The sequence below is a fragment of the Chrysemys picta genome, chromosome 1 (genome assembly GCF_011386835.1).
Source record: "Chrysemys picta bellii isolate R12L10 chromosome 1, ASM1138683v2, whole genome shotgun sequence".
Taxonomy (NCBI): Eukaryota; Metazoa; Chordata; order Testudines; family Emydidae; genus Chrysemys; species Chrysemys picta.
Genome location: NC_088791.1, coordinates 193,807,038 through 193,833,272, shown reverse-complemented (window position 1 = coordinate 193,833,272; position 26,235 = coordinate 193,807,038). Strand labels below are relative to the sequence as shown.

Genomic DNA, 26,235 nt, shown 5'->3' with positions numbered 1-26,235 from the left:
AGTAATGAGATCAAACATCTCTCTACTTGCATTTTTTAAGATTTGGATGTTTTTAGGGTGAAACAGACACCACATTTTCAGAGCCAAAAGAGTTATACTTGAAAATAATTAACTTTATTTTAAAAACATCCTGCCTTTCATGCTGCAAAATATTTCAAAAGTTCTTCATACTTCTACAGGTGTCAGTGAGGAATGCATAGCCTCTCTGCATACAGTACTCCTGAAATAATTCTGCACCATTGCGCAAGTGCAGAATTAATGTCCGTTCCCCCGCAGAATAGTTGATTCTGAGGGGGAGGCAAAAGGAAGCCTTGAGAGAGGTCATGCTACAATTACACCTTTTGCTCACCACGGACCGATGTGGTACCAGAAGAGAGAACAGCTGGCTCATGGGCTGGAGCAGCCAACCAAGGAGACAGGACAGATGCCCTGCTCGTAGTGCCAGGTGAGGAGGCCTGGGATATGGGGGGAGGAGGAGGACAGAGCAGGGCACACGGGGCCACTGGGGGGGCCCACACAGACTGGTGTTCAGAAGGGCTAGTGCGGGGGGGTAGACTGCAGTAAGGGCACAGGAACTTGTGGGATGACAACATTGAGACAGGGCTGAATGGGAGTAGGGGTGCAAAAACCACATGAGAACAGGGGAGGGGAGAGTGCGGGGCCACATGGTAGTAGGGGTTTGGGGCCAAATGGGGACATGTGCAGATATGCCTGGCTGAATGGGAAGTGGGAGTGCAGGGACACACAGGGACAGGGGCAGATGTGCCTAACTGAATGGAAAAGGCTAGAGGTCAGCCAGGGTCTGCATGGAGGCAGCTCCCTATCTCCCCCTCCCCCCTCCAAAAAAGCCCATGTTCCATACTTCTCCCGCCCACACCCAACAACCCTCCAGGTTCGCTTCCAAGCTCCTTCCCAGCAATTACTTCCCTCTCCTTCAGCTCCTCTGTTACCCTTTACTCCCCCAAGACTTTGCACTTCTTCTGAGGGGTGCAGGAAATAAGTTTCTGTATTGTAATTTAAATGAATTATTACTCAGAGTTCTGTATTAGTATGCTTAGTAAGGAATCTATTTGTCAAAAAACATTTCCTGAATCTTTTTTGTTACCTGTATTGTTACAGACATACTTGCTGACAGGTATTTTGAAATAATTACCAAAATAATTGAAACTGGCATGATTATATTGTATTGTTTTGACAAATAAAATATGCAGAATTTTAAAATACTGTGCACAGAATTTTTAATTTTTTGGCACAGAATTCCCCCAAGAGTAATACAGGTTGGCCAGACCATCATTTTACATGTTAATAGTTCTATCTCAACTTAAGGATAGTGTTTGTGAATGAAAAAAATAGCTTTGTTTCTACTATTTCAATGGGAAAGACAATCTTAAAGCTAACAGTTGAGATTTTCAAGGTTGACCAAGAAACGTAACCACTCTACTCCCAATAAAATCACTGGGAATCGTGTTGCTAAACCCCTAGCAAATGTTGGCTTTAAAAACTGACAAAGTAACTATTACTTAATTTCATGTTTCTCAGTACTTCGATTCTTTATTAATTATGATTTCTTTACTGATAGTGTCCAATATATTAGAAATTTAGTGCAGAAAAAATTCTGTACTAAATTTCTAAGTGCTAAGAAACTAACTGATCGACTAACACTTGGACAACACTGGCAGGGTAGTTTCACAATATGCTACCAAAAAAGGTACTAAAGCTCAAGGCCCTACCTAGATCCCAAGTTTTAGGAACCGAGTACATTCAGAACGGAGCCCAGCCCATTCAAGCAGTGCTGACTTGGTACCAAGGGAACAGATCCCACCTCTTTACAAATTGGGGCTTGGGTTGAGGATATTTTAATTGGTAAGAAATACAGTCGGGGTGAGGATTCTGAGGACCCTTGCTTCTCCGTTCTTGTGATTGGTGATATCATAAAAAGCCAAGATTCATTAGCTGAGTGAAATTGTATTAAATCAGCATCTTCCCATTCATTTAGAAATTCTCTGATTTACGGGGATGATACTTCTATTTACCTGTAATTTCTCAGTCCGAGTCTCTTCAATGACAACAGATGTTGTGGGCCAAGTTAATATTCCAGGTACAATTTTACGATTAATCATTGTCTGTGATTTCAAGAACTGATGTATAGCATCTGAAAATCTAAATTTTAAACACATACAAGACAGTGAGGTCACAACTTCTACAGCTATTTCATGCAACTGTCTTACATGGAATGGAATGCTTCGTGCTTGTGAAACTGAAAGCCATCAAATTAAAGACTGTATGAAGTGCAAGGTAGTGGAGAAAGGGTTAACTATTAAAGACAAGGATATCTGTTACAAATATCTTCATTTATAGAGTAAATCTAAGTTCATTTGTCTCTGCACCGAGCTTAATAAAAATGAAGTTTTACATTATACAAACCTGTTTTGTCTAAGGTATACTTTTCCAATTCCATAATGTGCCAAGCCATTAAATCTCTCCTTGTGATACTGCTCAATTATTTTGTTAAATTGGTCTTCAGCCTTTGCTAATTCCTTCAAAATAAGTTTAAGATAATCACAAACTAATGAAATAGTTAAGAAACAAAAACAAAAAAGCAAACAGCTTTTGGATAACGGTTCTTAACTGCACAAAAAAAAATGCAGCACTGCCTATGTTTTGATCAACTTTAAGAACGCTGAAGGTGTGTGCCTATGCACTCTTTTTCTTTATGATTTACATACATAAAAAACAGTTCATTGATCTAGACTGAATCACGCTTGCATGTTCTGGAAATTAAGCTTCCCTCTCACACGGTCCATTCATTTGATTACTTTAGGGAGGCAAGTGTACAATGTTATCATTAGTCTTCTCTTCTGAATAAAATACACATTAAATAACCCAAAATCTCAAGAGACTAGAAGGCTACAAGAACTCTATTTTTAAAAGTACTCCAAAATATTTGGGGGTGAGGGGGGGACAACTAAACTAGGCAGAATCTTAATCCTTATCTGCTATTGGGCATTCATGGACCAAAAATATTTTAAATGCTACTAAAAAGTGACTTGTAATGGTAGCTGGGTCTACTCAAGTTACTCACTCTTTAAATACTATAAAAAAAAGAAGAGGGGGAGGAAAATGATGTGCAGGACTGATTTCCCTTTCATTAGTAGGCTTGGAGTCCCATTTGAAAACTTAGGTAATTTTCTTACTTAGTACTTTAATTTCTAGAAGTCCAAATACAAGCTAATCTGGACAGTAAACAACATTACTTTCTAACAGTCAAAACCTCCCTTCCTGGAGTTCACCCAGTCATTTCTGTCTGCTCATAAAAGGTGCTGGTAAATCACCTAATGTCTAAACTATCATTTTAAGATGCAGAAGACTCAATTGTAATAGCTTAAAGTCTTACCTCAGGCTGTCCTATTCCAAGGAGAGCAGTGGCATGTCCATAGATGACTACCACATAGTCAATAACAGCAAGATTCAGCTGCTGCAAATAGTCAAAGAAATCACATTAACAGTATGTGTGAAAAGATTAAGTTAGTAACCAGAACACTCTGCCTTGAAGTAGACAATGTTCTCCACAGTAGGCACAGAGAAAAACCACAATTCACACAATCACAATCTTCAGGCAATAACAGATCAGTGTTACAATGACAGGATCCTCATTTGACCTTCTGTGATGGCTTAAAAGGGTCCTCCTGTTCTCTTACCATCCTCAAACATAGCATGGTGATGTGTTCTAGAACTACTGCTTTTGGTAAAATTATACCTTACTATACTATGTTCAGAGAAAATACTCAACACAGGGAGAACAAGTTAATATATTTACTATTTTAGCTAGATGGCTATACTACATTTCTTAAAGTTTTCCTAAGTGAATGGATGTTACTAGAAATTCCACAGGTTTTCCCTTATTAATAAGGCGAGATATGATTTTAGGTCGATAGCCATGCTATGTGCCTGGACAGTTAGGCTAGTGTTTCTCTTGTTGCAGAAGGAAGCCTTTGCCAATACAATAGGATCTGGGATATTTCATGTTTGTGAGGTGTCTGCATACATATATACATACACACTATATAATACTTACTCATAGGGGAATTCTGTGCCAAAAAATAAAAAATTCTGAAAATTGTCAAATAAAGGTTACTCACCTCTCGTAACTGTTGTTCTTCAAGATGTGTTGCTTATATCCATTCCAATTAGGTGTGCGCGTGCTGCGTGCACAGTCATCGGAAACTTTTTCCCCTAGCAGCACCCGTCGGGTCAGCTGTGGAGCCTCCTGGAGTGGCGCCCTCATGGCGCTCAATATAGGACCCTGTTGACCCGGCGCCTCCTCTGTTCCTTCTTGACAGTTACTCTGACAGGGGAAGGCGGGTGAGTTTGGAATGGATAGGAGCAACACATCGCGAAGAACAACAGTTACAAGAGGTGAGTAACTGTTTTTTCTTTGAGTGCTTACTCATATCAATTCCAATTAGGTGACTACCCACAGCCTTACCTAGGCGGTGGGGTCAGAGTTAAGGAAACGCTGATTGTAGCACTGCTCTGCCTAAAACCGCGTCATCTCTGGCGCGCCGGACGATGGCATAGTGCGAGGTGAAGGTATGCACCGAGGACCAAGTTGCTGCCCTGCAGGTTTCTTGGATCAGGACCTGGGCCAAGAACGCTGCTGACGAGGCCTGGGCCCTCGTGGAGTGCACCGTAAGAGCCGGGGCCAGTACTTTGGCCAACTCATAGCATGTGAGGATGCATGACGTGATCCAGGAGGATATTCTTTGAGATGAGACCAGGAGCCCTTTCATCCGGTCTGCCACCACTATGAACAATTGGTTCGATTTTCTGAACGGCTTAGTGCGCTCAATGTAGAAAGCTATTGTTCGCCGAACATCGAGGGAGTGCAGCCTCTGCTCTCGGTTACTGGCATGCGGCTTACGGTAAAAAACAGGCAGGAAAATGTCCTGACTGGCGTGGAAGTGCAACACCACCTTGGGGAGAAAGGCTGGGTGCGAACCGAGATGCACCTTATCCTTGTGGAAAACCGAGTACAGTGGGTCAGAGGTGAGGGCCTTTAGCCCAGACACGCTCCTAGCAGAAGTAATGGCAACCAGGAAAGCCACTTTCCACGACAGATACAGTAGGGAGCAAGTTGCCAGTGGTTCAAATGGGGGCCCCATGAGCCTGGAGAGGACCAGGTTAAGGTCCCACGCAAGGACAGGATGCCTGATCTGGGGATGTAGGTGGTCCAGACCTTTGAGGAAGCAACCAACTATAGGGATCTGACCAGATGCTCCTGGGTGGAAGGCCGAGATAGCAACGAGGTGTACTCTTATGGAGGACGCCGCCAGGCCTTGCTGTTGCAGGTGTAGGAGCTACTCCAAGATGAGGGGTACAGGATCTGGAGGAAGGGTGTTTGATGCCGAGGCCTGCAACCACGAGCTACACCTCATGGCGATACCGGAGGACAAGGTGCTTGCCGCCGAGTCCGCAGCGTCCAGTGAGGCCTGTAAAGAGGTCCATGCCACCGCCTTGCCCTACTCCACTATGGCTCCAAACTCCTCCCTGGACTGTGACAGAACCAGTTCCTTGAATTGAGAATCAAGTTCCAGGAGTTGAAGCTATACCGGCTCAGAATTGCCTGCTGATTGGCAATCCTGAGTTGCAGTCCCCCCCGTCGAGTACACTTTACGCCCAAACAAGTCCAGGCGCTTGGCATCCTTGGACTTAGGTGCTAAGGCTTGCTGCCCCTGCCTCTCCTTCTCGTTCACTGCTGCAACCGCCAATAAACAAGGCTGCGGGTGTGTGAAGAGGTATTCGTACCCCTTCGACGGGCCGAAGTATTTCCTCTCAATGCCCTTGGCGGTGAGAGGGATGGAGGCCGGGGTCTGCCAGATGGTCTTGGCATTGGCCTGTATGGTCTTAATGAGGGGCAGACACACCCTCGAAGGACCTTTTGGGGCGAAGAACCTTCGGGGCCAAGACGTCGACCACCGGGTCCTCCGACTCCACTACCTCCTTGGCCTGCAGACCCATGTTGTGCGCCACCCTGTGAAGGAGGTCCTGGTGGGTGCGGCTGTCTATGGGAGGCGGTCCAGAGATAGACGTGCCTGCAATGGCCTCGTCTGGGGAGGATAAGGAGGCTAATGGGGGAACAAGGTCCTCCTGTCCCTCCTGCTTGTCAGGGACTTCCCGTCCTGTCTTGCTGGCTGGACCAGGGTCCTGCTTAGGAACCGGAGTTGGAGTTGGTGTGGGGGGGAGGGGCACAGGCACTGCACCTCCTTGGCACCCCAAGGGGTTGGGCAACTGGCGGAAGCCTCCGGCACCAGCGGTTCAGAGGTGGCTGATTGGGAGCCTTTAGACTGGGTGCCTTGCACTTGGTGGTATGCCCACAGGGTCCAAAATGGCCACTGCGTTGGTTCCTCCCACTGCGCAGACCACAGCCCTGCTCCCATCTCAGAGCATCCATGACCCAACCAGTGCCAACCCTGCTCTCAGTATCTAGATCCTGCCTCCGAGTCCGAAGACCAGGACGGCAATGGCCAGGGCAGTGCCAAGCGGAGCTGATCCTGCGAGCACTGCCACGCCGGAGAGCAATGTCGCTACGCCGGAGAGCAGTGCTGCTACACCGGAGAGCGGTCCCGCCACCTGGAGCTGCACTGGGTCTCTGAGCGGCACCGGGACCTGCCGCGCGACAGGGATTGATGCGTGGATCGGCATTGCGAGTGGGAGCACTGGCGTAACCTGGAGTGGTGCTGCAAGTATGACCGGTGCCACAATTGCAAGTGACGCCGGGACTATCAGCGGCGCCGAGGGACGGAGCATCGCTGGTTTGCCTTGAGACGGTGCCACGTAATGCGGTACCGGAGGCTTGGCGCGACGGGTGGGTGACCTTGGTGCTGTCATGGCAATGAGGTCCCTCGCAGCCTCAAAGGTGTCCAAGATGGATGGCAATTCCACCTCCTTGATGACCTGGGCCGGGGAGTCCAATGGCACCGACTCAACGGTCCTCCTTGCAGGGCTGAAGTCGATGGTGCCATCTCTGCAGGCTTCGGTGCTGGGTGCTCCTCTTGAGGACACACCCCATTGGCCTGCTCCAGACGGGTGGACCTCTGAGATGGAGAGCTGCTCCTTTCTTGCTTCCGGTGACACTTCTGCACCAGGGAGTTGAAGCAGTGCTGGGTCAATCCCGCCATTTTCAGCACCGGGGAGCATCGGTGCCACGGGTCTCTGCCAGAGTCCTTCCGCGGTGCCGCTTCCACCAGTGTCGCCGGGGCGCTACGCACCGATGAATTATTTATTTATTTATTAATTAGATGGTGAGACATATACCTATCTATCTCATAGAGCTGGAAGGGACCCTAAAAGGTAATCGAGTCCAGGACCAAGTACTGATTTTGCCCCAGATCCCTTAGTGGCCCCCTCAAGGATTGAACTCACAACCCTGAGTTTAGCAGGCCAATGCTCAAACCACTGAGCTATCCCTCCCCCTTGGCGCCGGGTCTTGCCATGGTCTAAGTGGCGCCTCCATAAGGAGCTGCTTGAGGCGAAAGTCTCGCTCCTTTTTGGTTCTGGGTTGAAACCCCTTACAAATCCTACACCAATCGGCTTGCTGAGCCTCCCCAGACACTTTAGACAAGCGTCGTGGGGTCGCCCGTTGGTATGGGTTTGCTACAGGACTTGCAGGGCTTGAACCCCTCGGACTTGGGCATGTAAGCCCTCCCAAGGAAAAGCGGTCGGGATAGAGGGTAAGCTCCCCCAGCCCAATTGCTAGCTACAAACAACTAAGAACTAACTAAAAAGTACAGAGAACACAAACAAAGCTAGGGAAACGTGGTAGAACTTGCTGAGCAAGACGCCACAGTTCCAACGACCGTCGCTGGAGGTAAGAAGGAACTGAGGCAGCGCTGGGTCAGCAGGGTCATATATTGAGCGCCATGAAGGCGCCACTCCAGGAGGCTCCATAGCCGACCCGACAGGTGCTGCTAGGGGAAAAACTTTCCAATGACTGTACACTTGGCGCGTGCACACCTAATTGGAATCGATATGAGCAAGCACTCGAAGAATAACACTACATAATCATGCCAGTTTCAATTATTTTGGTAATATATTTCAAAATACCTGTCAGCAACTATGTCTGTAACAATACAGACAACAACAAAAAGATTCCCCCAGAAGTAGAGAGTTAAAGAAACCCCTACAACAACCCAGTTCCTGTTTCTCTGCACCCTCCTGCCCAGAGCACAGCTGTGGGGCCAGACACCCGCACCCCTTCCTCCCAGAGCCCAGCCACACGCCTCCACCCCCACACTCCCAGCTCAGACATCCGCACCCCCTCCCACCCAGCTGCGGGGTGCCACTCAGCCCTGACACCCGCACTCCTCCCCCCCAACAGCCTAGCTGCGGGGTGTCCCCTTCCCCCCCAATGACCCACATCCCTTCCCCAGAGAGCCGCACCCACTCCTCCCCAGGACCGAGCTGCAGGGTGACCCCAAGCCCAGACACTCGTACTCCTTCCTACTCAAAGCCCAGGGATCCAGAGGGAGAAACAGCCTGATGCTGGGGCCAGGATTTGTATTGAGTTGCCTGCATGCCACCTCCTTCCTTCATGGCGTGCCATGAACTGCAGCTACCACGAGCCATCCAGCTCCCTTTCCTACTCAAGCAGTAACTTCTATTAGCAAGTTGGGCTCTCCTGGATTCAGTGGCCCATAGTGGCAGCCAGCAGCTCTGCAGCAGCAATTCTGCAGGGGGAAAAGGGAAATTCTGCGCAGAACATTAATTCTGAGCAAATTCTGCATTGCGCAGTGGCGCATAATTCTCCCAGGAGCAGATACTGAAAACTACGTTAAAAATTGTATGAATGTATGACAATGAAAATATGTAAGAAGGTTATTGGGGATGGATTAGATATTTTTAAAAAAAAATCACCGTATTTGCCATAAAGAGTTTACAATCTAAAGAGAGAATAAAGTGTAAGAAAAATAGATACAAGTGAAGTGGCTAATATGGTTATGGATCACATCTTAAAATGTTTAGGATATGCAATTTTGTGTATATGCACACAGATAAAAATCTGTATTCCCAAAACATTTTAATGTCAAGATGTTGTCCATGATCACCATAACTACTTTATACGTTGTATCTTTTTCCCTATTCTCTGTCTTTTAAAATTATAAGCTATTTGAGACGGATTGTGCTTTTTTTTACATTTGTACAATGCCTAGCACATAGTGGAATGTGACTGGAAACAATACAATACAATACAATACAATAAATTAAAATGATTGCTTTGGGGGAGGAAAAGCAGTGAAATATAAAACTTACAGGTCAAGGCTCAATCATCCCTAGTAAGTAGGCCAGGGCACCCGCCTCCTTACCTTTAACTCTGAAGGATCCAAAATATTCAATAAGTCTGAAAAGAATTGTTCAGCACTGCGATAACGTTGGTCCCGCAAGGCTGTATAGCCATCATGAACAAGCGTCTTCAACATTTCTGGCAACACAGTTAAATCCACCTACAAAATTCAATCTTAACTAAATCAAATTTTGTTGACTATGTTATGAAACAAGCTACTAATTATTAAAAACGCTATCCAAGTCGTGATTAAATAATATCAGAGTTCAATCTTTTCTGCATTTTGGTTACAAGAGTTCCACCTTTCTGAATTTAGTTCAGTGGCAACATTCACTTTGACCTGACTTGTGGGTATTCAAAGTTTGCACAGAAGCAACTTTGGTAAACTTTAAAAATATTGTTTCAGACCCATCCCCCCCAACAACTTCACTGGCTTCCCATTCATTTAAAAATTGTCATCCATGTATGTCAATGGTCTATTGTTCCAATGTACTTCACAGACCTAGGCCTTGTCTACACTACAAAGTTTTGTTGGCAAAAGTTATGCCGCTTTAATTAAAGTGCTTTAATTAAAACCGCTGTTGCATGTCCACAGTAGCTCCTTGTGTCAGCAGAGTGCATCCACACTAGCAGCTTTTGCATCAACACAGAGCAGTGCACTGTGGTAGCTATCCCACTGTGCGACTGGTTGCAGGGTGCTTTGGGAAGGGTGTTGCAATGCCTCATGGGGAAGGTACAGCATCACATGAGGAATGTTTCTCAGTCCCATCATTCCAGGGGCATCCTAGTAGATTGTTAGCTGCTTTTTCAACTGAAGTGTGTGCGGGGAGGGAAAGGAGAGTGGTGTGGCTGGGGCAGGCGAGACAGCAGGCTGATCACCTATCCTGAGGCGGGGGAGCGGGACACACACCCCAGGTCAGCCCCCGTCTCTGCTTGGCAGTCGGCACAGCAGTCTCCCCTAATGCAGATCGCTCTGCCTGCCTGCCTATGGTTCTATGATTCTCGCCAAGTTCTCCCACAGCCCCCTCAGCTGCCGGAAGCAGCATCCTGAGCAGCTCTGTGAGCTCTCCATGCTGAAGAATGTCAAAGCAGCACAGCAGTCATCCATCGTCCTCCCTGCTCCTCGCAGCAGCAGTCTGCCTGCCGCTGTGCTCCCAGTGCAGGGCACAACAGGAGCATTCCACGCTCATGATTTGCTCTTTGTTCCCCAAACTGAGCAGCAGGCTGAGCTGTCAGATACTTCGCAGAGCTTTGAAAGGGGAGGGGCGCATACCTGCAGGGCAGCAGAGATCAAAACAGTGAGCAGAGCAGTCAGGCAGGCATTGTGGGATACTAGTGGAAGCCAGTTATGTTGACAAAACAAACAGCAGTGTCTACACAGCTTTTACCAACAAAACTTTATAGTGTAGAGAAGACCTTAGTCTCTCTAAATCTCAACTCCTCGGTCCCGTCAGATGATTTCATCACCACGGTTTAAGAGTCTGCTCCTCAACACTTTTACCATCTAAAAGCAGACTTCCTATATTTTTTCACCTTACACCCACCCATTTCTCTAAAACAATAAGCAATTTGAAAACATTTTTTCTCTCCCTGGTCTATATACTTTCACTTTTGGTCTTCTTTTATATTTAATGCTGAAATATCTTGTGTATTGTATTAGCTTATTACTCCTCTAAAGTTGCTGTATACATGAGATAAACACAGAAGTCATTAGTTCATGAAGTGGTCTAATATCTTAGGCTCTGATACTATGCTGTGGATCACAATGGACTGCTGTGCAGAAGTCCTCCAAGCACAAGTAGTTGCAGGATTGGGGCCTTAGTATTTTGAACAAGTAATTAAGGAAAAACAAAGCTGAATTTAATGTCATGAAGTAGCTACTATGCATAGGTATCAAGTACTCGTTAAAAAAGACTGCATAAGGATTTTTACTACGCACAAACAAGGGAGTACATGTACGTATATGCACACAGACCATAATACCTCATTGTTCCTATGTCAGGCAGACCTGTTTTATAAGCTTTCATTCCTCATTTTCTTTTAAGATATGAAATAATTTAAATGTAAAAAATTATGAATAAAGCTCATCATTGTCTCTCCAGGCAATGGAAGACAGGGTTGGGGGTTGGAAAGGAATTATAGAAGTGGGAAAATATTGGACGGAGGAGGATGACTTGAGATCCTAAGCTGCCCAATTTCCTGATAGTGTGTTATACTGAATTATACTGCTGTATTTTAAATTACACTTCAGTATTATTTTGGTGTATTTTTAAGCTTTGTCAAGGGTGTTAGAGGCCATCAATACGTCCCCTTTTTCCTATTTACATAAATCCAAATTAATACATTAAAAACAAACTGAATACTAAAGAAATTCATTATTACACATACTGTAATGATCTCCTAAATCATGCCTAACATTACAGTTTTCAGTATGTAAAATTGTTTTATTTTCAGATTCTTTAAAGTAGAAATTTAAAAGTTATGATTGTAATGTTTGAAGTAATTTTCTAAATATTAATGTTTCACCCAACCATTAAACATTTTAATGAAGTGAAAACAAAAGCCAAATCTAACTAGTCCTGTTGGTACCACTGAAGTGAGATTTCAAAGTAATGATCTGGTCAAATCCATGTTAACATCGTCTCATTCTGTGCTGAGAATAGCCCGTGTCAAACACTGGGGCCTTACAGAACATTTTAAATTTCAAAAGTTTTATCTTGATGAATTTTAGATTAACTTTCACCCATCAAAATTCAGATTTCAGAAGTCAAGCTGCAAAAACCATAGCTGAATTCCAAACCAAAATGGTTACTAAAATTGCTGTATTTGCAAAAAAAAAAAAAAACATTCATCTACTCTTCGGGCAGAATGGAGAGAATGCTGATGGTGAAATTTGTCATAAGTCTGAAATTGTATTTATTTTCCTGATCTTTGAGTGACTGGTTGTCAATTTATGTTATGTTTATTATTATTATGTGGTTCTTGTATTGAATTTTCTGTAAATTGGTGACATAAAATGTCTCTCTTAGGACTCATGGCCCAAAGACAAGCATGCCACCAACTTCCTTAAAAGTAGTTTTGTGTCTCTTGAGTTTTGATATTTTTGGAGGATCATTGGACAGCCTCTCTGATATAAAAATATTACATATTTTATAAAAATGTTCACCTAAGAGGTACTTTTCCAAAGCTGATGCCTACTTAATTGTCAACCTTCATTAAAATGTCCTAATCTGCACTTGATTAGCAACACAATAAATTAACACTGCAGCAGAATGTAGGGGCTGATGTTGTTTTATTTGGTCCTATTGTACCACAGAGTAGACATAGCCCTGTTCAGAAGTTTATGCTCGTCTGATAGATGTGTACTTAACCCCTAGGCTGCCTCAACATGTTAAGTATTAAAAAATAAAATAATGGCATTTAATTAAGTAATGTCATTGCCAAGATAACATGATTTATTCAGACAGAGACATGAAAAGTTTTTTTCAACTAAGATCCTAATGTTTTCAGTTGTTTCCTTCATTTACCTTTCGGATAGCACTACAGAGTTTATCCTGGATGTTTTTAGAATCGATCTTCAAACTCAGATGATCTCTACAATTAAAGAGAGTATTAGCATCACTGCATTTTTTAAATTGGAATTTGTACATATACATTTTATATACTCCATTCTTCAGAGGGTGAAGAAATTCCTTTGCTTATGTAGCCATATGGGGTACGCCTGCACAGCAACTGGGAGGGTGCTTCCCAGAGCAAGTAGACAGATATGCACAAGCTCTGTTCAAGCTAACGCACAAAAAAATAACAGTGTGACTGCAGCATCAAGGACGGGTCATCAGGCTAGCCACCTGAGCCACTCCGCTATTTTTAGTGCACTAGCTCCAGCTTAGCTAACATGGGTCTCTCTACCAGTGCTGAGAAGCATACTCCCAGCTTCTAAAGACATTTGATTATACATTCATCTCTGCCCCATGTTCAAGGGCAGCAAGCACCCAGCACATGAGAAGTGTCCTAAAGATTGTGTGCTAAGAAACTGGAGATTTCCAGGAAGGAATCTGTCTGTTGTATACAGTAGAGCAAGTGTGAGGGGACCTTGAAAATGATATGATCATTTAGCCACACCATTTAGCCACTCTGCTGGTGTGGCTAAATTTTAATTCACTAATTAGTATGAGATCCATGGCATCCTAGACTGCACAATAAACACATTCATTGTTATGGCTAGGCTCTATAAACTTTTCACAGCAACAGCCACAAAGATATAAAAGTAGACTGTGATTAAGTAATGGCATCAACACATTTTATTAACAAGAATTTTCTAATTTTGCATTTATTTATAAAATTGCAAATGGCCTCTGAACAATACAAAAACTTCAAACAGTGCAGCCTCTCCATGACAGATGTAGTAATTAAAGAAATTTAGTCAACTGACTGGACCTGTAAACTTAATCCAAGTGTAGTTCAGCTCTGAAAAGTGACTTCCAAATGCCCTGGTAGGGATTCATACTTTGGTGTCTCACTAACGCCATATCAAATTTGTTTCTGGCTGTGAGAATGACAGATTATGTATTCAGCCACCAGTAGCTTGCCAATCATTTTACCATCTAAAAAACTGATAATTATAACTACCGTGATAAAGAATGTTACAGTTGAAAAGCAAACCAAAAAAATTCTGCTGTGCCTAGACACAGTTCTCTATCAAAGGATCTTTGAATACCTATCTTTGATCACAAGTCTAATTATCTGAGAGGTAAAAACAGCAAACTGACAGCCTTAATACAAACTTAACAAAATGTTATGGCCCATGTACCATTCTTAGAAGTTTTAATAATTATTTTATTACTTTTATGATATTTTTCAAGGTAAGATCTACTGTAATAACTAAAGGCTCATCTTAATTTCAGTAATGCATTTACTATAATCAAGAAACCCTTCAGCAGAAGTAAACAGCTATGCGGTACAAGATGGTTATACAAGCAGTGATTTGGATTTGTTTGTATTCCCCCTCTCCCACATGCAACTATTTTTTGACATTTGTTTATAGACATTTCTCTGGTGATTGTAACACTAGCATCTCAATACCTTTGAACCTATACAAATGTGTTAAAATTAGCAATTCTGCTATTACTTTTCTTTTTTGCCAATCTGTTTTTTACAATAACTTCTATGCCTTGTGAATAGGGTTGCCAGGTGTCCAGTTTTCGACCGGAACACCCACTCGAAAAGGGACCCTGGCGGCCGTTAAAAGTCCGGTCGGCAGCACAGCAGGGCTAAGGCAGGATCCCTACCTGGCTCTGCGGGGCTGCTGGCCAATGGGAGCTGCAGGGGTGGTGCCTGAGGGTAGAGGGAGTGCGCACTGCGCAGAGCCGCCTAGCTACGCCTCGGAGCTGAGAGACATGTCGCCACTTCCGGGGAGCTGCCCAAAGTAAGCACCACCCAGAACCTGCACCCCTCACTCCCTCCTGCACCCCAACCCCCTACCCCAGCTCTGAGCCTCTTCTTGGAGCCTGCACCCTGCATCCCCTCCTACACTCCAACCCCCTGTTCCAGCCCTGAGCTCCTTCCCGCACCCAAACTCCCTCCCGGAGCCCATATCCCAACTTCCTGTTCCAACTCAGAGCCCCCTCCCACCCTGGAGCCCACCCCCAGCCCACAGCCCTCACCTCCCTGCACCCCAATCCCCTGCCCCAGCCTAGAGCCTCCTCCCACATCCTGAACCCCTCATTTCTGGCCCCAGCCTGGAGCCCACACCCCCAGCCGGAGCCCTCACCCCAACCCCAACCCCCTGCTCTAACCCAGTGAAAATGAGTGAATGAGGGTGGGTGAGAGTGAGCAACAGAGGGAGGAAGGATGGAGTGAGTGGGGGACAGGGCCTCATGGCAAAGCCTCAGGGAAGGGGGCGGGGCAAGGGTGTTTAATTTTGTGCAATTAGAAAGTTGGCAACCCTATTTGTGAGGTAGCAAACTCATTTAGAGCATTCACTTACTTACAAATGTTAATGAATAATTGTTGGGACATGATTTTAGATACTTATTATAAGACTACTACAGAAAAACCATTGAAGGAGAAAAGTTGAGCAAATTTAGCAGTGAGAACATTTACATAATATTTATATGGTCCTGTTTTTCTGGGTTCCTTTTGTCATTGAAGATCTAATTTTTAATCATGGCTCTTCTTTCTACAGCTTAGTTTCTTCTTCTTCTTGGAGCTTCAAGGAAATCATAAACTTGTGCTTATGACAACCATCTACTGCTACTGAAACAACTGTGATGTCAAATTCACTATTTACAGACTTCTACACAGAATGAAAACAAGGTGAGAACCACCATTGCTGGTCAACTACTTTAAAAAAAAATATGAACAGCTTATTTATTAGCAAGGAGTGCACACAATGCTGAAGTCTCCAACATGTCAATGAGAGTTTTTTATCCAATATATCTGAATGCCTTCCCTCGTGTAAAAATTTGTCCTTTCAAGAATATATAAAAATAGGAACAGTGAAAGTTTCATTAATGTTCTTCCAAAGATTTTCACCATGTAAAGTTACTAAAATGATAAAATATCTACTTCTTACCTCGTCTTTTCAGAATCACTGGTTTTGTTCTTTAGTTTTCCTTTATTTTGGTGATTCTCTCCTGTTGCATAAAAATATCATTTTGAACCAACTGAATAAAACATTCACTTAAAAGGACACCAACTCGAAAAATCACACTTTGTCTGAAATTTTTTTACCTCCAGCAGTTACAAATATCTCAGATTAATGTAACTGAAAGAAGTTAATAAAAATATCACTTCTTTCTTTATCCAATTTGTTTACTTTGGAAGTTTACCACCACTTTGTGTACAATTTCTCCCTTGCTAGAAGTCCCTTATAATTAAGAAGAAAACCCCTTTAAAAAAAAGTTTCTTTAAACAATTGTAACAATCACATATTATAAAGAGGTTATATCAGCAACAAGCTAAAAATTATTTCATTTTGAAAAATTCCAGTTGACATGGTCTAATTTTTAAAGGATTAAAATATCAATATGAGCCTTATAGTAACATATTATAATTTCAATTTGCTGTATTTAGCCACAATACTTAAAGAATACCTTGCTGAACAGACTTATACAGTTCTTTTTGGCTTTACATTGAGAGGGGAAAGAAATTGAGAGAATAAACACTCGAGTATACCCAATCTAAATAAATCATTTTCTCTACCTATGCCAGTCCATGCTGTAATGTTCTATAGGCGAGGAGAATTCATGACAAAGTTTCTTCCTCTCTATTACATCATATCAGGCAGGTAAGTGATTGAAGTAAACTCCAGTAATTAATTCTAGTACTTCACATATCTTAATATTGTGATGATTACTCAATGGGTTGGTTCCTGTGATAATTTAAAGCTATAACTTTAAAATAATTGTAAAATGGATAATGAATATATTATATATTAGTGGCATTTTTATATTAATTTAGTACAAATGCTAGAGGTAAAAGCACAACATAATGAAAATGCAACAAAATGAAGAAAAACTTTTGAAAGTATTTTGATTTCTATTCTGGTCTGCTGAAAATAAGAAGTGAAATCACTGACTCGAAAAGGATTTTTGCTCACTTTCTTGCCTGGAGATGAAGGAAATGAAATGTAAGATTGGATGTTTGAATGTGTGTTTATAATTAAATCAAAATTCAATGTTTATCATATTTTTATTTTTGTTTTGAATGTTTAGTAGGTTTTAAATGAAAACTTTATGAGACAGTCAATTATTTTGCTGCTCAACCTTTCACCAGTCCATGATCAGAAGTTCTGATTATCTGTGTAAGCAAAATGATGTTTTGGGACTCCTAAATAGACAATTAATAGTTGACAATGTTCAGTTATAGATTTGGTGAGTGCTGGATTTTGCCAGAGTTCTTCATGACATGCTAAGTTATGAAAACCAGGGTTTTCTCAAAGAAAGCTAATCGTTCACAACTGGATAAAAGGCTTAGCAAATGCAAGGATATACTTTATTCTGATTCACTGAAGTACTCCAGGAGGATTTTTTTAAAATCACCGATTTAAATTAGGCTGAGGCGCTGTAAAACTAATTTGAAAATATGTGCTACTGCAACTTTAGATGAAAATGTATAATGAATATATTATACATTAGTGGCATCTTTTATATGAATTTACTAAAAGTGCTATAGATAAAAAAACAACATATGAAAATTAAGACTGTGGTTCTGCAAATACTTAAATAGGTACACCACTGCATTCACATGAATAGTCCCATGGGACTATTTATGTACTTAAAAGTTAAAACATATGCATAAGTGTCTGTAGCATCAGGGACTAATATTTTTATTATCAACTTCTTAGTGGTATAAAATCTTTGTTACTTCAAAACAAAAATTACCTCAGTGTTAACAATGAAAAGTTACTTAGACTTTCAATATATTAATAAAATAATTATGAACTTCAGAATAAACAAACCAAAACCTTTTAAAAAATAGGAGCCTAAAGTTAAGATGTCTGTGGGAGCTCTGCACTGTGCAGGTTCAAATATTTACTGAAGGTGACACTTACAAATAATAATGCACAATAGTTTCCTCATACTTGTAGCCTGTGGGAAACTAGCAAGTGAGAGCCTGTCTGAAACACTTTTATTTCAGAGTAGCAGCCGTGTTAGTGTTTTATGTATATCCTCATTTTAGCATTTAAATGTACAGAGTAAATTCTCTTTTCATTATTACACTGGAGTGTTCTTTTAAGGAACTGATATTGCATGCAAACAAACATTAAAAAACATAACCAAAACCCCATTAAAACAGTTTTTGTACCTTTGTCCTGCTAATTGCCTAATTAGTTTGTAATGACCCATCTTCTTCTAATGTTTAAAGAGCATACATAGAAAAGAACACCACAAAATTAAGTGCAACACAAACTTAAGTCCAAAAAAGGAAAACATTCCAATTGATAGGATTCTATTTTATCTTCAATGCATTTCATATTTAAAATATAAAAGACAACAATTAAAAGGAAAATGACTTGCTCCGTTGTGTAATATAAGCCTCCTCTTCCACTGATCATCCAGATCAAGCACTGCTTATCTGAGAGCATTAATACTTACTTATAATCTCAATTTGCTCTTAAAATACAAAACTACAAAAAAAACCTCTTCTGAAGTTTATTTAACATACCCATAGGAGAACATATTCAAATGTAAATGAAAAGCACTTACCCCTGAAACACTTTAAAGCTTTACCAGAAGTAACACTAACTCTGACAGGGAGTGCCATTAGGAATGAACAAAAATATACTACAGAAAGACAAACACACTCAAAAAAATACATGTAAACAACACTGAAAGGAAAAGAAGCCAAATGCAAATTAAAAAGAAATGGAGGCACCAGGGTCCTATATAAAATCTCCCACAAGCCACAGCCCTTCACTGAACAAAGAACCCGGAAAAGAATACTCACTCCCTCCACCCACCTAAAATCTGTAACTAGACATGCACAGCATAACTCCTTCTGCCAAATCAAGGCCAAGCTAAATATTTCCTCCAAAATCAGTATGAACACAAAGAATATCTTGTACTATAGACACTTACAAGGAAAACAAAAAACAAACAAAAAAACCCCTAAAAACTCTAAAGAGAACAGAATGAAAAGCTAGGCACATTTTCTAAGAAATTCATATTAAGGAACAGCAATTCACAGCCCTATTACCTGCTTAGCCTTAGTATGTTCTCTCCCCTAAACACTCAATCCTTCACTAGACCCCATTATTTCTTCTGCACCATCTCTAAAATGGATTAACCTTTTCTCTCAACAGCACCCAGGTTCATGCCTTGGGCCTCTCTTGCCTCAGCTATTACAAAAGCCTCTTTAGCCTTCTTGATATTCAGATTTTGCCCCTCCAGCCTATCCAAATACAGCTGTCAATATTATTTTCCTCCTGACCATGATTTTCTCCCTTCATAGATCTCTTTACTGCCTTATAGGATCTTTCGGCATTAAGTCTTTGCAATACTTCACAATTCTATGCCAGCTAACATCTCTTCCCTATAATCCTACTACATCACATCTCTTCACTACTCCAAAATTTGTCTAGACTTGTCCCTTCCTACCTTTTCTGGCTTCAAAAATACCTTCTTTCTTCCTAGTACTTTACATATATATATATATATATATATGCTTAATTGTCCTGTGAATCATTCATACTACCAGATCACTCTTCAACACTTCCTGTTCTGTCATGTATTGTTTGGTGTTGTATCCACTTCTGGTTTTAGGGTTCAGTCTTGCATGGTGCTCTTTACTCTGGCTCCAATTCAGCAGAAGCATTTAAGCATGTGTAGTTTCAACAGGACTACTTTTGTGCTTAAGCACTTAAGAAATTACTCACCTAGTGCAGTAATGATGGTTCTTTGAGATGTGTGTCCCTATGGGTGTTCCACTGTAGGTGACTCCTGAGTAGAGTTGCCAACTTTCTATTGGCACAAAACCGAACACCATAGCCCTGTCCCTTCCCTACCCTGCCCCTTCTCTGAGGCCCCACTCACTACATTCCCCCTCTCTCAGTGCCTCGTTCTCCCCTACCCTCGCTCACTTTCACTGGGCTGGGACAGGCGGTTGGGGTGTGGGAGGGGTTGAAGGCTCTAAATGGGGTGCGGGCTCCAGGGTGAGGCCAGAAATAAGGGGTTCATTGGGCCAATATAGTTACTGAGGGTTTATGCTTGGAGAATTGAGGCTTATTAAGAAGATGTATTGTATAACCTTTTACTGCTTGTGGGGTTCTCTCAAATTGCTTTGCATTCAGCAAATTGTATCCGAATTTTCACTGGTACCGGTAACAATCTGCCAGCCGTGAGCCAATAAAGATCCATTTCTACACCATCAGCCCCCTATTTCCCCTATCCTTCTGGCCGAAGTGATGGCGATAAGGAACACTGTCTTCATGGAGAGGTGAGTTAGTGAGCAAATGGCCATAGGTTCAAACAGTGGTCTAGCCTTTTAAAACTAGATTGAGGAATGGGGGTGTTTAGGTTGCGGGAAGATGTTCGCTATGCCTTTGAGACACCTCTTCATAGTTGGGTGGGAGAAGAAGTAGCCTTCTTCCTGTTTGTGAAAGGTTGCAATTGCCACTAGATTGACCTTCCGTGAGCTAATAGAAAGGCCTGATTTCTTTAAGGATAATAGGTAGTCTAATACAAATGGCAGAGTAGACCTAGCAGGGGTGATGCCTCTGGATTGGCAACAGATCTGAAACATCTTCCACTTCTGGAGGTAGGTGCAATGAGTAGCGCCCTTTCTACTGTGCTATAGCACCTCTTTTACCTCCTCAGAGCAAGATGCCTCTATGTGCTGGAACCATGAAGGAGCCATACTTTGAGTCGCAGGGTCCGCAAGTTGGGATGGAGAGTTCACCCCTCTTTCTGCGACAAGAGGTGAGGAGTGACCGGAAGGCTCATTGGTCGACAAACTGCCAGGGGCGACAGGTAAGGATACCCAGTGTACCTGGGTCAAGTACGGGCGTTCAGAATGATGTTCACCTTGTCCTTTACCTTCAACAGGACCTTCCATCAATAGAGGAAATGGGGGAAAAGGCATACAGGAGGCCTTCATCCCAAGGAAGGAGAAATGCATTTCCCAAAGAATGATGCCCAATCCCCTCTCTGGAGCAGTACTGGGGACATTTCTTGTTCTGGGGAGTCACAAGTCTATTACTGGCGTACCCCACTGCTGAAAAATGTTGTGTAGGGTTGTCACCTCTATTTCCTATTCATGGTTGTGCAGGAATTTTGGCTGAGACTATTGGCCGTCGTGTTGTGTATTCCTGGTAGATAGGCTGCTGATATCAGAATGTTTTTTTAAATGCACCAGTTCCATTAACTTCAGTGCTTCCATATACAGGGAGTGAGACCAAGCGCCTCCCCATCAGTTTATGTAGTACATACAGGTCATATTGTCCATCATGACCTTTGTATGCATGTCCTTGATCAGCAGAAGGAAATGGATGTACGAGTTTCTGACCTCTCTGAGCTCAAGCAGATTCATGTGAAGGCATGTCTCTGCTGGGGACCATTGGCCCTGTACTATATGACCGTTGAGGTACACGCCCCTTTCTATGCGGTCTCCAATCTCCCTTTCTCTTTGGTATCGGGAAGTAGCGAGAGTAGAAGCCTTTGCCCCTGAGATGCATGGGTAGAGGCTCTACAGCTCACATGGTTCACCTCTTGGTGTAGTAGACTCTTGTGAGAAGGGTTCCTGAAGAGGGATGGGGAAGGGAGAAGTGGATTGCATATCCATTCTGGATGATTTCAAACACCCACTTGTCGGAAGTTATCCATTCCCAGGGGCTGCGGACTGGGGAGAGGCGATCTCTGAAAGGAGGAGAGGAATCTCCCAGTGTGTAGTAATAGAGAGTGTTCTACGGGGACCTCAATCAACCCGTCAAAACTACCATTTTGATATTGATGGCTGTGACAAAGTAGTTTGAGGTCCCGACTGCTTCCGCTTAGGAAACCTCTTCCTTTGACGTTCATAGGGCCTCTGAGATTGCCGTTGAGGCATATATTGCAATGAAAAGGGCTTAAATTGTGGTTGAGGGCTATGCTTCCTTTTGTAGGCTGGAGTGTAAATTCCTAATGAGCGGAGGATCACCGAAGAATCCTTCAGTGTGTGAAGGGATGCATCTGTCTTCTCAGCGAACAGCTTCATTCCCTCACAGGAGAGGTCCTCCACTGTCACCTGGACCTCTATGGGGAAACCTGATGACTGCAGACACAAAGCCCTTCTCATAACCACTGCAGTGGAAATCAAGCATGTTGCCCATACTTGCCGCATCTAGAGCGGATTGGAGGGACATCTTCGCTACCAGCTGACCCTCGCTGATTATGGCCGAGAATTGGTCTTTATGAGAATCTGACAGCTGATCAATAAAAGAATTTAACTTCCCATAATTCTGATAGTACTTGGCCAATAAAGCCTGGTAGTTAGCCACCCGGAACTGCAGAGAGGCAGATGAGTACGCTTTCCTGCTGAACAGGTCTAAGTATTTTCCATCCCGCTCAGATGGAGTGGGCCTAGATTGGTATTGGCGGCCCCTAGAACTAACTGAGTCCACTATAACAGAGTTCGGAGGCAGGTGAGAAAACAAACTCTGTGCCCTTTGCCAGCCTAGTACTTTTCATCTACCCACTTACAGATTGGCAAGGCGGAGGCTGGGGTCTGCCATACGATTCTGGCAGGGTATGGAAGCACCTCATTCACAGGGAGCTCACTCTGGCAGAGGTGGAGGCATGTAGAATATCTACCAGTTTGTGGTGGTGTTCAGTCACCTTGTGTAGTTGAATTTGTAGGGCTTCTGCAACCCTCTGGGCCAATCCTGAAATGACTTGAAATCATCCACCATGGATAGCGGAGGAGGCATCACTGCCTCATCAGGCGAGGAGAACGATATACAGGCTTGAAGGGTGCCCTCTCTTTCTGCCTGAAGGCTCGATTTCCTCCATCAGTTGTATGGGAGGTTCCGTGGTCCTTGATGCTGTCGCTGAAGGAGGGTATCACACTGGGGACCCTGGAGATTTTCTGTCTCTGGGCTGGTCCCAGTATGGCCACTGGGGGTAGCTGGCTGACAGCTGATACCAGGGATGCCCATACTATGGAGGTTGAGGGGTTGGCAGGCGGTATACCTGTTGCCCATGCTGGAGTTGAGGCCCGTATGGCAGGTATGAGGAACGTTGGGAAACCAGGTCCTCTGCTCACTCTTCAACCCCTCTAAGGAGAAGGGCAGTGCACGGCACAGAGAGGCCATCGATTCCAATGCCCTGGGGGAGCTCAGTACCAGGGCTCTGGTGCTGAGTATGGGGGAGTCCAGAACATCAGATATGGAGAGGCCAGAGATGCACACCAGAATTCTGTCGGTGCAGAGAGCGTTGGTGCCAGTAGCTGTCGTTGCGGATTGGCTTGTACTGACCGAGACAGCAATGTGGGCCTGACCAAATAGTCCGCCTGTGCCACATGCAACGTGCACGGTGCCGTTGATATGACGACGTGGCCTTCCCCATGGTGGATTTTTTTATGGTTTTCACCCCTCTTGGTAACGGAGCTTCCTTGCCCATGCCTATCGGGTCTTTGGGCTGACCAACTTGCTCTGTCGGCTCAGTACCTTCTGAGCCCTGAGTAGTCGATCTATTCAGCTTTGGTGCAGATAGTACCGATGAGAAGGATGGAGCCGGGGAACATTTACAGCTCAATCTGCGCTCTCTGTGGAGACTCAGATCTTTTCTTAAAGGTCTTGAATGAGTGGCTCGTCTCCTGGGAATCACCTGCCTTCGGCATAAAAGGTTGCAGTCGGTTGAAGGGCTGACTCCGTGAGTAGGAATTTAAGCTTCAATTCTCTGTCCTTTCTGGACTTGGGTTTTAGCTGCTGGCATAAACCACTCCTTTGTGGATTGTGCTGTTCCCCCAAGCAGCAAATGCACTGCAAGTGCCCCTCTGTTACCAGGATGGATTCCTTGCAGGTCAGACACTTCTTGAAGCCTGGAGAGCCAGGCATAACCTTGTCCAGGAGGTCCCAGGATTGGTGGGAGGCAAACCCTTTCTTCTTTTCTTTTTCTTCTTTTTCTTTGTCTTTTTTTTGGCAGGGCGAACTGGAAAACCGAAAGTACTTAAAGAAAAAAAAGCTTCAAGTGAAGCTAAATTTGCAAATCCATGGAGCGTTAATGATCCGTGAACGGAGTGATTGAGAAGGAACTGAGAGGGAAGAAGCGGGCGAGGAGCTGGGCACACCTATAATGGAGCATACCTAGGGACACTACTTAAAGAAGAAGCATGTATTTAACTTTTGCTTGGTCGGGCTAGAGGGCCCAGTGCCTTGCAGGAACAAGCCCTCATATTGTAAACATACTCTTCACTCAGCAACCAGAAATGTTTGTAATTCTATATAACCATTTTAAACAAGAACAAACTCTGATTGCAAAGGGTAACTCTCATGCCTCCTCAACCACTTACAACTGTTACCAGGAAATATCAACACTTAACTACATTTAGGAAAAGCAGACTCTTTTTGAAGAGGACAATTACATAACTCTTAAAATCTTCATCTTTGGCACAGAAACAGAAGTCCCACCCATACACGCCCCTGCGATGGGGATGATCCTCTATAAAGAGATTTTTTTGTTTGATTTTTGTGTGTGCAAGAAACTCAAGTTCTTATCCAAAAACTTATGGAATCTATAAGGAATGGATAGTGACTGCTAGTGTGGATGGGGTCAGTAGCTAGAGAACTATGTGCTCTCTACACACTATCCCTTGATTGTTTAACTTCTAATTTACTCCAAATGGAAGCCAGATTTCCTCAAAACATCCTTTATTCCTCAATTTCTACTTTTTCCTCCACCTATATGCAGTGTCTTTATTCTGACACTACTCTTCGTTTAGTAACCTGCCTCATTCCAATATACAGAAGAAAAAAAGAAAGAAAACAAAAGAGTTTAGTGGAGCTATACCTCAGTGTTTACATTTACTTGCCACATAAAACACTGAATTGCATTATACTTTTTTATATTGTCTAAACTCAAAAACAACTAAGGGGTTGGGGGGGGGTGTGCATGGAAACCACTACAGCTTAAAGTGCTTCTTCTCCCCAATTACAATTTTTTTTTTTTTAAATATGTTGGGCTTTGATTTTGGTACTGATTAGTAAACTATGCGTCTTGAAATCATTATGTATCTTAAAAGTTATACATGCACGCTAAGAAAAAGGTGCATTCTAATCTTGGACCAAACATAACAGCAGCTGTACTAGGTCAGACCAAAGGTTCATCTAGCCCAATATCCTGTCTTCCAGCAGTGGCCAATGCCAGGTTTTTCAGAGCAGTGGTTCTCAACCAAGGTAAACTTGGTACCCGTAGGGGTACGCAGAGGTCTTCCAGAGGGTACGTCAACTCATCTAGATATTTTCTAGTTTTACAACTACAGGCTACAGAAAAAGCACTACTGAAGTCAGTACAAACTAAAATTTCATACAATGACTTGTTTATATTGCTCTATATACTATACACTAAAATGTGAGTACAGCATTTATATTCCAATTGATGTATTTTATAATTATATAGTAAAAATGAGACAGTAAGCAATTTTTTGGTAATTGTGTGCTGTGACACTTTTGTATTTTTATGTCTGATTTTGTAAGCAAGTAGTTTTTAAGTGAGGTGAAACTTCAGAGTACACAAGACATATCAGACTTCTGAAAGAGGTACAGTAGTCTGGAAAGGTTGAGAACCACTGCTTCAGAAGGAATGAACAGAACAGGTAATCACCAAGTGATCCATCTCCTGTCCAAAGGGATAGTCTAACCTGCTGCTCTTGCCTGACTCATTTACGTTGGTCTGTTTAGTTCCACTTTCAATTCCAAATGCATACTGATGAGTAAGATTTAAATAACAATGGATGAATAAAACAGGAACGGGACAGCTGGATAAGAAGAGCAGTATGACAATTAATGGGGAAAAATATAAAACAAATGACAGTTTACTGAGATTTAGATATACAGTATTTTCAAGTCTGCTTGACTGTGGCACAGTTATTTAGGGGGGGGGGGGGGGAGAAAAAAAACCACACCCTCATAAATTTCCATTACTTTTAGAGCTAACTCAGGCAATTAAAAATTAACTCACCTGATGGAAGCACTGAAGACCAGTCTTTATTTCTTGCACTTATAGCATCAGTAGTCACCTAACAACAAATAAACAAGCTAGATTTTTCACAGAAAACATATTGGATAAATATTAAGTTCCAATGACATATTAGAACTATGTTTACGCTACAGATAACTAAGTATTATCTGAAGAAATAAAATATTAAAAATAGGATATGGTATCAACAGTTAAAAGCACTAGAATAGGGACAAATTTCTT

General features: G+C 42.9%; 1 protein-coding gene across 16 annotated transcripts in view; it reads right to left on the bottom strand.

Annotated features, from left to right (window-relative positions):
* Positions 1-26,235, bottom strand: part of TTC3 (tetratricopeptide repeat domain 3) — a 143,304-nt gene that overhangs the window by 55,926 nt on the left and 61,143 nt on the right. For 15 of the 16 annotated variants that reach the window (XR_010600151.1, XM_065590367.1, XM_065590376.1 and 12 more), the window contains 7 exons: positions 25,996-26,053; positions 15,915-15,975; positions 12,868-12,934; positions 9,363-9,500; positions 3,395-3,475; positions 2,425-2,537; positions 2,034-2,160 (listed from right to left, as the gene is read on the bottom strand). Coding sequence is in view for 15 of the 16 variants with exons in the window: in XM_065590367.1 (XP_065446439.1) it covers positions 2,034-2,160; positions 2,425-2,537; positions 3,395-3,475; positions 9,363-9,500; positions 12,868-12,934; positions 15,915-15,975; positions 25,996-26,053 (645 nt within the window). In the remaining variant the exon portion in view is untranslated. Of the gene's footprint in view, positions 1-2,033; positions 2,161-2,424; positions 2,538-3,394; positions 3,476-9,362; positions 9,501-12,867; positions 12,935-15,914; positions 15,976-18,549; positions 25,973-25,995; positions 26,054-26,235 lie in introns of those variants that run through there. The other variant, XM_065590448.1, reaches the window with a different exon arrangement.